At 44.5% G+C, this 10764-nt stretch overlaps 1 protein-coding gene across 4 annotated transcripts in view; it reads left to right on the top strand.

Annotated features, from left to right (window-relative positions):
* Window positions 1-77: 77 nt before the first annotated feature.
* Window positions 78-10764, top strand: part of UIMC1 (ubiquitin interaction motif containing 1) — an 86030-nt gene continuing 75343 nt past the window's right edge. The window contains exon 1 of one of the 4 annotated variants that reach the window (XM_083726262.1): window positions 78-939. Coding sequence is in view for 2 of the 4 variants with exons in the window: in XM_083726260.1 (XP_083582386.1) it covers window position 5105 (1 nt within the window). In the remaining 2 variants the exon portion in view is untranslated. Of the gene's footprint in view, window positions 940-5041; window positions 5106-10764 lie in introns of those variants that run through there. The other 3 variants (XM_083726261.1, XM_083726260.1, XM_083726259.1) reach the window with 3 other exon arrangements.

The raw sequence follows: 10764 nt of genomic DNA, 5'->3' as shown, positions 1-10764 counted from the left end.
CCCCCCCCGCGCAGCCCGGGAACCGAAAAGATCGGGAAGCGCGGGAATCGAACGCCCTCGCGATATTTGGTTTGCACGTGATCAAAGCCGCCTTTCCCTCGGCGTCCATTTCTCTTGAGGGCACTGGGAGGGCCGAGAGGGGAGCAGTTGCTATGGGGATGGAGCCTGGCGGCATGGCCGCTGTCGTGAGGAGGCGCCGACCTGCACGCACCCCCCCCCCCGCCTGCTCCAAAACGCCTCCAACTGCTGTGTGTGCATGTGCCCACTCATTTCTATGATGTCGCATTTACACACCTCATTTCTGTGCACAAAGGAGTAGCAATTTTGTTAAAACCACACACGCCTCTTGGGGAACATGACAGGCGGCTAATAATTACGCTACGGCCGAATTAGGCTGCGGGACATGCGTGTTCTTAAATGGAGAGCCCCCTCGCGGAAAACCCGATTTCAATCCGGTTGGCGGGAAATAAAAGGCAAAGGGTGACTGGAAAGGCCGCGCGTGCAGGAAATCACAGCTGAGAGTCGAGCGAAGGGACCCCTAGAAGAAGCCGAAAGGGCTTCTGTGTCGGCCGGCGGCGCTGATGCTATCCAGGCCCGGGGAGAAGTAGGCAGGGCTGCCCGCCCGCCTGCTTGTCCAGTGCTGAGCCGCCTTCACGCAGGATAACACCGAAGGACCGGGCTGTTGGACGGCGCGAAGAAGAACGGCTCCCGTGACCCCCGCAAGCCCCGCCCTTCCCCTCAAGCGAGGCCGCCGACTATTTCCATTTTAGCTCCGGGAAGTGAAGTTGCTGGCGCCAGCTTGAGTGCGGGCAAAATATCCGCTGCCGAGCCTCCGTCACTCCCAGCAAGGGGCAGCGGAGCCGCCGACTTGCCTCCGCCGCTGAGCTGGTGGGAGGGGAAGGCGGGGTAGTGGCCCGGTTTGGGGAGGAGCCGGCCCCGGTGAGTAGCCTTGTCCGCCCGCCCGCCTGCCTCCCTCCATGGGGCCCGTAGGACCTTTTTCCATGCTTCCCTTGTGGGGGCTCTTCACTCCCTCTCCCCCCCCCAATCGCAGGGTCTCCCCATGAGTCTAGCAGCCTCTTCGCAGGGAGTCTTGGTGGTTGGGTGGCGCTTCGTTGCAACCTTGGTGGTCTAAACCCACCCCTTCCGTCTAAAGTAGGGGAGGATTCAGTAGGACCCGGGCTGGCATGTCCTTCCACTTTTTTAACAGCCGTTTAAGATGCAGAAATCGTCATGGGACGCTTTTCATGGCCTGGAGATACCTACCAAGCTGGCAGAGCTTCAGGAGCCCTTTCAAAAGTTTGCAACCTTAGAGTGAAATCTGACAAAAAGTTCGTTCTCTCCACAAAGGCCCTGCTTCTCCACAGGAGGCCTGCCTGCTCTGATTATCTTTTGCAGGTTTTTTAATGTGTCTGTTTTCAGTTCTCTTCTCCTCTGTTTAGTTTATGCACTCCTCTAAAAGTACCTTCTGCCTCAGGTTCTTGATCTTATAGGATGCAGAACTTTTAAAAAGATTGCTTATGTCCGCAGCTTTGTAGATTAGTCATGTTTGTACTTGATAACTGAGCATTCCTCAGAACAGACTGTATAAAAAGAGCCCACAAACAGGCATAGGAGTGCTTACCAGGATTTTTTTTTTTTTTGCAATATTTGGGAAGTCACTGTTGATAGTTATCTTTATTCAAGCTACCATATATATTTCATAGAAATAGCATCTTCAGCTCTTGCTACCCCCATCCCTACTTTAGTGTCTCCTATAGTTTTGAGTGTTGTGTGGACACATGATCACAAGGCCATAATTCTCCCAGAATTTATTTGTGGCATTGTCTCTGTCCTTAGAGGATGAGTGCTCTCTCAAATGCAGTAAAGTTGAGACAATACTACTGGTACGCCAGCTGAGACCTGTCTATGCATTGTCTGGCCTGGGTAGTACATGCTCGGTTAACTCCCGCTTGGACTACAGTGGTACCTCAGGTTACATATGCTTCAGGTTACATATGCTTCAGGTTACAGACTACGCTAACCCGGAAATAGTACCTCGGGTTAAGAACTTTGCTTCAGGATGAGAACAGAAATCGTGCTCCGGCGGCAGCGGGAGGCCCCATTAGCTAAAGTGGTGCTTCAGGTTAAGAACGGACCTCTGGAACGAATTAAGTACTTAACCAGAGGTACCACTGTACTGCAATGCGCTCTATGTGACTTGGAAACAGCAACTAATCCAGAATAGGGCAGGTAGACTGGTGACAGGGAGCGGCTGCCAGGACCATATAACCCCTGTCCTAAAAGAAGTGTGTTGGCTCCCAGTATGTTTCTGAGCACAATTCAAAGTGTTGGTGCTGACCTTTAAATCCGTATATGGCTTTGGCCCTGTATGCTTGAAAGAGCATCTCCACCACCATCTTCTAGCCCGGACACTGAGATCCAGCTCTGAGGGCCTTCTGGTGGTTCTCTCATTGCAAGAGTTGAGGTAACAGGGAACTGGGCATCTGTGGAATGCCCTCCCAGCAGATGTCAAACAGCCATGTGATTTTTAAAAGACATCTGAAGGCAGCCCTGTTCAGGGAAATTTTTGTGTTTGATGTTGTATTGTGCTTTTACTATTTTTTGTTTGGAGCCACCCAGAGTGGGCAGCATATAAATAACAAATTAGTATTATTAATAATAATATTCCCTCTAAAGAAACAATTTCTCAGAGACAAAATACCAATAAAGCTTTCTGCATTTCCTGCCGTGCCCCTCCCGTGCAATTCTTTGGCCATAATTATATTCACATTTCCTTCTTAGTTTAGAGTTGTTTCCATGCTTTATGTCTTATTAGCCTTCCCAGTTCTGGGTTATAAAGCTCTCTTATTTTATTTTTTTAAACAAAAGTCTTGTCTAGTTTGCTCATCTGCTTATGGTATCACATACGAGGTTAGTAAAGCATGTACCGTATGTGCAGAAGGGGGAGACACAGAGCAGCATGGCTGTCTTCTAACAACAAGCAGTATTCTGTATCAAAGCACCCCACATCTATACAGGTACCATTACCATGGGAACTGGAAATAGTGCAGAGGAAAAAATAATGGAGTTGGGGCAGCTTTTAGGTTTGCAACCTGTATTCAAACAAAAGAATGATTGGTTTTGAATGAATTTTAGCGTAATTTCCCCTCTTTAAACATGGAACATTCTTATTGTGGTCAGGATGAAATATAAGGGATTGGGTGTTCCATATGAAAAGTGTGTTCTAGAAAGCCGTGGATTTTTGGAAAACTGGAAATTGTCAAAATTCTGTTCTGTAGAGCTGTGTATAATTGAATAGGGTAGCATAAGTGTGCCTTGGGGTGGGGCTCTTTTATGGACTCCTTTATGGCAATCATTAAATTTGGTCATAGGTTGATTTGTACAGGAATACAATGCAATAATTGATGACTTTCAAGTTGAACATTATTTCCTGGCAAACAGGAAATATTTTATTGCTGCTGTATCTAGTCTTTGTCTGCATCAGAACTGTAATAGGGTCAGGTCTGATTTGAACATTAAACTTGCTCATTATGGATGAAATGTTTCCATGTGGCATTCAAAGTTCATATTGTACATACCAAATTGGCAGAATCTCATAGAACATCATGCCAATATTAGATGCTCTGTAACACTGATATGGTGACATTGCATGCAATTGGAATGACTGAGGTGCTGAGCCTAATACAAACTTTACTTTCTCCTGTGCGGAGTGCTGTCACAGATATATTTTATTAGTCTCCGCTTGTGGCCTTAGTAGATCTGAATCAGCACAGAATAGTTGCAGCCCCCCTAGAGGCGGACTTGATTATTGGTGCATGTGTTTTCAAAGGTAACAGCCTCAAGCCAGAGATATATTTTTTTTTGGTACAAGCAACCCATCTTAAACCTAAACACATTTTCTCAGAAGCAAGTCCCTTTGATTTCAGTGGTACTATCAAGGTATGCTTAGACTCTCAGTCGTTGCATAAAAATGACTTGTCTGATGCATAAGGTATGAATCTGCAACTCTGCTCTTCTGAATCCTTATTCCCACTTTGCTACTACTGTATTTCTTCTTTGAGCCTGTGCTTGCAACCACCGACGTGAACTCTACAGATCTGTTCCACATTTGGGAGACTAGGCTGAATTCATCTTTCCTTCTAACTGCTGAGTGCATCTAAAAATTGATCCATTCGATTTTACCAGATTTGGGTCAACCTTATGGTACACCCTCTGGTTCTTCCTCTTGCCTTTGATGCAGACAAAAGTCACACACACAAAAGGACCTCTTGGCTCTTGTAAGAGACTTATTAATCTTGAGCCATCAGCAGAGATTCAGAGTGCAATAGTGTATATCCTTTCTGAAAAAAATTGGAACATTATGTATTCCTTTCATCTTGCTACCCAGGTCATAAATTCATAGAATTGTTGAGTTGGAAGGGACTCCAAGGGTAATTTAGTCCAGGCTCCTGCAGTGCAGGTCCCCTTTAGGAGTTTTCTGAACAGTGGGTACAATAAACCCAATCTGTTGGGGCTGTTGTAAATCTGTTGGGGCTGTTGTTAGTTTTCAGAAAACATGGTAAACTGTTGGGAACAGAATTTTTAAAGGAGAGCACTATGTATTGTGTTTAACCACAAATTTTGAGTCCATAGTGTTGATTCTCATAATTTTTTTCCTCATACCTAAATTTGGGATAGCAGCTTACAAACAGCCGTCTGTAGCTTGAACCTCTCTAACTCATTTGGGGATGAGAGTCATTCATTTTTAGTCTGATTCATCAAAGTGATAGATGATGATGAAAGAAAATGGCAAATAATCATAAATGGGGAATTTTCAAGGATGCCCCTGAAAAGTGCAAGTTCTGAATTGAAACACATGTGGGCTTGCTTATTAATGGGTCACCTTTACTGTCTGAGCTTAAAGAAAGAAATGTTCTTAAGCATCCAGAGATGGGGTTGGGAACCCAGATGATTGGAAAATCAGCCTGTGAGCAAAATTTTCAATGCTTCCTGACTTGAATTGGTTTCTTTAATTTATGTTTGCAGGGACATCAGCCCTGTTGGCTTCAGAGCACCAGTGACAGTTGTGTGGTTGAGTATGCAATCCTAAACCCTCTTACTCGGAAGTAAGCCACATTTAAGTCAATGGGACTTTTTCTGAGCAGACATGTATAGTGTTGCTTCTATTAAAATGTTAGGGATAAGTGTGTCATCCTACCTGTGTTTTGTGCTTCATAGCAATCCCATATTGAATGTGATCTGTCAGGCAGATGATATACTGCACAATCTGAGCAAGTTGAGTGCTGGTGTGAATGTTGTTTTTTTGGCAGGCTTGCAAATGCTCTTCCCCAAGCTGCTTCCATGTATTTCACAGGCATACTAAGATACATGATCTGATTTATTGAATATGAAATAATAACACAACCAAATCTTTCTGAATTGTCTTTTGTATTGCATTTGCCTATTGCTCCAAAGTGTGTATCTCGTAAATATTTGAGTGTTTTTGCTTCCCTTTCTGTAAGCAATGGAAATTTCAGAATGGCAGTGGTTGTTTTCCCATCAAAGCGAGAGCATTGGAGTGGGTCTTTGTATTTACAAACATACAGGGCAGGATTAGAAGTCATTCTAACAGAAGCCTGCACAGAGACTTCTGCTAGTGCACCAGAGCTTTCCCCTCCTTTCCTTTCTATGCAGAGCCTGATATGGCTGTGGGGCAGTCTATATCGCTATATATATCTGCAGCACTTTTTAGTTCTTTGTTTACTTTGCCGCTGGATCTTTGATTGTCTAGCTTGCTCCTGGATTGTTAGCCCACTCTGCATAATTAGCTGAGCTCTGAAAGTTTTTGGGGTGAGAGCAGAAAGTTCTGCTGAAAGAGGTGGGGTTTAAAGTTGGCTGCAGCTGAGAGCTTCAATCAGGGAGGGGAGGACAACAAAGCAGGGAGACAGGTGAATGTCTTCTTGCTGAGGAAAGTAGCAAGAAACATAAAGGTGAAGCTGAAAGAGTTTGCTGGTTTATGTGAGGGCTTATCCTCATTTCTTATCAGTTAAGAGGGAGGAGGGAGAGAGCAAACAAAGCCAGCACACTATCTGCAAAGTATCTGTAAAGTATTGGTTCAGCTGGGAAGCTGTCAAGTCTCAGCCTTTTGTTCACCAGTATATTGCCTTGTTGAAACACTTATCACAAAGTTATTTCAATACTGGTATTCAGCTGCACAGCCCTAGTCTGGAGCCTGTGGGAGAAGGAGAAAGGGAATTGTTTCATCTGGTAAACTGAAAGGCTCTGCTAAATTCCTCTCACAATTTCAGAGAAAAGGATAGAGAGCTGCATCACCCAGTGCAGACAGCACTGGTTCTGAACCCAGTAGAGTACATGAGTCTGCTCCATTAATCCTCTTTTCCTAATGTCAAATCTCTATCCTATTTCTTTCTGTTACTAACCTGATTGCTAAAGCAATAGCTCAGACAGAACTAGTACAGCTATTCCTTTTTTTCACTGCTGCCTGATGGTATCTTGTTCTCTCAAATAACTCTGTGTTTCTCCTTGCTGCCCCTTGTTCATGGATTCCCCGCCCCCCAGAACAATCTTCTGGTTCTACCTCTCTCTTCTTCCAAATCTTCCCTCCATATAGTTCTTGATTATCTGTCCAGTCATCCTTAAATGTGTGTTACTGCCCTTGCTCAACTTCAGCTCTTATTGCCCTTGCTCCTCCTATCCATTCTCTTCCATTGTTGAGCTTTAGTTCAGAGGTGGTAGCCACAGAGGTCTATGGACTACAGCTCCCATAATCCTTAACCATTGACCATGCTGGTTGAGACTGAAGAGAGGCGGGAGTCCAACAACATCTAGAGGACCACAGGTTAACCACCCCTGCTTTAGAGTGTAGGCTTCTGCCCTGGCTGCTTTCATTTCTACTTATGCGGTAAAGCACCATTTGCATTATTGCTACATTCTCTCATATAAGAGCAATTTCCAACATTTCATTGCATTGTAGCATGATCAGGAAATGAAAAGCAGATCTATGCAGTTTGGAATTGGTTTAATTCTTAGTGGTTCTCATTGCATTTTATGTTGTAGAGTTATAGGGATACATCCAGGAAGATGGTTGAGAAAAGACCAACACCTGTACTGGGATAGCTGTTTTTATGGGAGGAGACTGTCATGGTAACATCTGCATTAGATATATGGTGAGGTGCACAAAGCCCCCCTCGGCCAGTGCAGTAGGGTGTGTCATTTTAGGAGGTGAAACTTAACTTTCGCAAATTTCTTCAGTGAGGGGTCTTTAAAATATGTTTTTAATGAATTCAATTCTTCTTATTTTTTGATTGAGTAACATTTAGCTTGGTAAATTATGTTTGATTAGAAAGCACAAACTGCTCTTGGAAAGCCAAAGAACTTTAATTTTGCCTTCCGAAAATGTCAGGAAGTGCTATAAAATTTTTTGTTTCTCTGCATAAAACATATCCTTTTAAGCATACAACATTACCTTGTAATCATAAGACAATGTTAGAAAGTAATCAGACATCAGACACTCCCGTTTATTCCTCATCCAATACACTCCCACCATTGATTTTGGAAGTGGTATACACAAGGTTTGATCTGAACCAGCTTTGATCTGAATTCAGAAAAAGCCTAGGCTGGCCTCCACTGCTGCCAGCACCGACGCCAGAGGGAAACCGCGGTGTCCGGCGCACCTACCGAGGGAGCCACAGCCTCCCTTACCACCCAACAACCCCGTGGAGCTCCGAGGCTGGAGGGACCTCAGAGCCAGAGCAACAAAAACTTGAAACCACACAAAGCCCCAGGCCCAGACGGCTTCACAGCAGAATTCTATAGGAAATTCAAAGAACCCCTGATGACCTACATGACCCGCCTATTCAATGACATCATGAAAGGGGGGGCCCATCCCCAAAACCTGGACCCACTCCAAAATAGTCTCCATCCCCAAACCACTGAAAGACAGCCTCAAAGTAGAATCATATCGCCCAATCTCATTAATAAACCAAGACTACAAGATATTCACAACAATCTTTGCCAACCGCCTAAAAATCTTATGCAAGTTAATAGCCCCAGACCAGACTGGCTTTGTCCCTGGTCACAATATTGCTGAACCTGATCAAACACAGCAAGGCAACTAAACTCCCACTGACAATTATGTCCCTAGACACCCTCAAAGCTTTTGATTGCTTAGAATGGAAATACCTATTAGCAGTACTAACTAGCATGAAATTTGGCCCCAACTTCCTACAAATCCTCAAACAAATATACCGTATTTTTTGCATCATAGGGCGCACCCAGTTTTTAGGGGGGTGAATCAAGAAAAAAAAATCTTCCCCCCCCAGCCCCAAAGAGCAGCGTAAGGCTGCGCACAACCTCTCCCTGCCGGAGGGGTTGCGCGCGGCTATGACACAAGCCAAGGCAGCGAGCGGGATGGATCCGCTTGCTGCTTTGGCTTCCTCTTTAGCCCAGCGCAGCCTCTCCCTGCCGGAGGGGTTGCGTGCGGCTATGGCACAAGCCTGCATTCGCTCCATAGGACGAACACACATTTCCCCTCAATTTTTGGACAATATGTAACACCCTAGCAATCCAAAGAGGCACAAAACAAGGATGCCCACTATCTCCCTTCTTATTTATCCTGGCTCTGGAACCCTTAGCAATCCGAATCCGAGCAGCCTCAGACATCAAGGGAGTGGAAATAAAAGTCAGAACCTATAAATTAGGGCTCTTTGCAGATGACCTAATGGTCACAACACCAGACCCCATAAACACAGCAACCTACCATATCAGAGAACTCAACACATTTGCAATGGTGTTGGGCCTACAAGTAAACTTTGCAGAGTCAGAAGCTATGTGCTTCAACACCCCTCCTTCCACCCAAAAAGAACTCACTAATATCACCAAGATAAAACTTTGCCACACCAAGTTCAGATACCTAGGGGTACAAATAACCAGAAACCTCAATAAATTATACCCCCACAACTACAAGCCCCTGTGGCGCCAAATAAACAAAGACCTAAAGAGATGGAACAACAAGAATTTCACTCTCTCAGACAAAATAGCCATGATCAAAATGATCACCCTCCCAAAACCTACCTATTCCAAACCCTCCCAATCTGGATTCCCCAAACCCAACTCTGCATGGTTACATGGAAAAAATGTTACAGGGGAAAAATATGAGAGAGAGATATTGCACATACTTTTGTAAATCAAGAAAATCTTTAATAACAATACATTAGAAAAAGAAAAGAAATTAATGACATCATCAGTTAATAAGAAATGTAAACAGGAAGTTTAATCAAGTCTTACTTTGATTCGTTCTTGGACATCAGCCGCTAATTTGCTTCTTCGCCACTGATGTATCCCTCACACTTTTCTTGTGTATACACCCTGCTTACTGGCTCTGTGACTTGTTTCACACACCTCTGTATAGACTGAACATGGCAGGGCCACTATGGAACTTGCATGGGCTTGTCAGTGGACTTCTATACTTTGGCTGTAGTAAGTTTACATGTCAAAGGAGGTTCCTATACCCAGTCAGCTATCAGCTCCAACAGGAACAAAGCACAGGGGTTGATGCAGTATGTCTTCCTTGGATGTACAGAAATGTCTCCCAGTATGTCATCATCTCCGCCCCTTAAGTCAACAATATTTTGGACACCAGCTCTCCTCTCTTCACTGTCATCTGAGCACAAGAGTGTCTGGATTATCATTTCGCTGAATGCATACCATGCTGAGCACTAAGTGGTTGGCAAAACAGCATCTACTACAGCCGCCTTTTGTAGCTGAAACAAGATGCAGCGTGCGCCTTCCACCCAGTAGTGTTTTACTGTGATGTTGAACCAGCAGGGGTAGTATACACAAACAATGTATTCCACTCTCAGTCTTAAATTGTTGAGGGTTTTGCCTTTAAGTCTTTTTTGAAACCCATATGCAACGAAGCCTGTTTGCTGCTGTTACCACCTTGAATAGTTCACTGGACCAATGTCTAGAAGAGCCAGATCTGTGGGATGTTTTTCTGTCCTTATGGCCTGTGTGATCTGATACTCGTACACTTAATCAGTAGACAGATCCTTAACAACATTGTCACTCAGTGAAATAAGAGGCTCTCCAATTGAGAGTTGGGTGAATGAAGGATCAAATTCAAGTTCTGCAGCAGTGTCTAGCATCTTGCCACTGCTACCTGTCTACTTGCTGTTAGATAAGGTCTTCCCATCAAATGCTGTGATCAAGTGTCACAGGGGTGTGGACACAAACCAACCAGAGCAGCTTACAACCTGGTTTGACCTCTACCCAGTGCATGGTACCACCCACCCAGCCAGTGTTAGCATTTGTGGAATCACCTCCAATGGCCTGCAGGCTCTTATCAATCCCCTTCTTCATGAAATCTACAGTATAATTAGCAATAATGTCAGCTGGTTTCGCCCTATTTGAACCTTTCTCTGGAGTGATGTGGTAGAGATACCTTCCACCTGGCTCACTGCACACAGAATAATGCTGTTCTGTGATGATGCTGAGGAACTGCTGATCTGAATTGTCTTCTTTCAGCATATCTTTAGTTGTATCTTTGCGGACGTCTAAAAAGATGTAGTCAGTTTCATCCTTCTGACGCAGATAATCAAATTCCTGATCCAGGGATTTTGTTACTTTTTCTTGGTCCCTCTTGACTTTATTGTGATCAATTACAAGTCCTTTGTGTTCTTCAGTGATCAAGCCAGCATCCACAAAGGCAGCAGTGGTGATGGCAGCTGTTGCATGTAGGCCAGCACCCTATCTAATGCTATGCAT

The sequence above is a fragment of the Podarcis gaigeae genome (genome assembly GCF_964106915.1).
Source record: "Podarcis gaigeae genome assembly, chromosome: 2".
Lineage (NCBI taxonomy): Eukaryota > Metazoa > Chordata > Lepidosauria > Squamata > Lacertidae > Podarcis > Podarcis gaigeae.
Note: the sequence above shows the minus strand (reverse complement) of the source record. Positions and strands in the feature narration are given on the sequence as shown.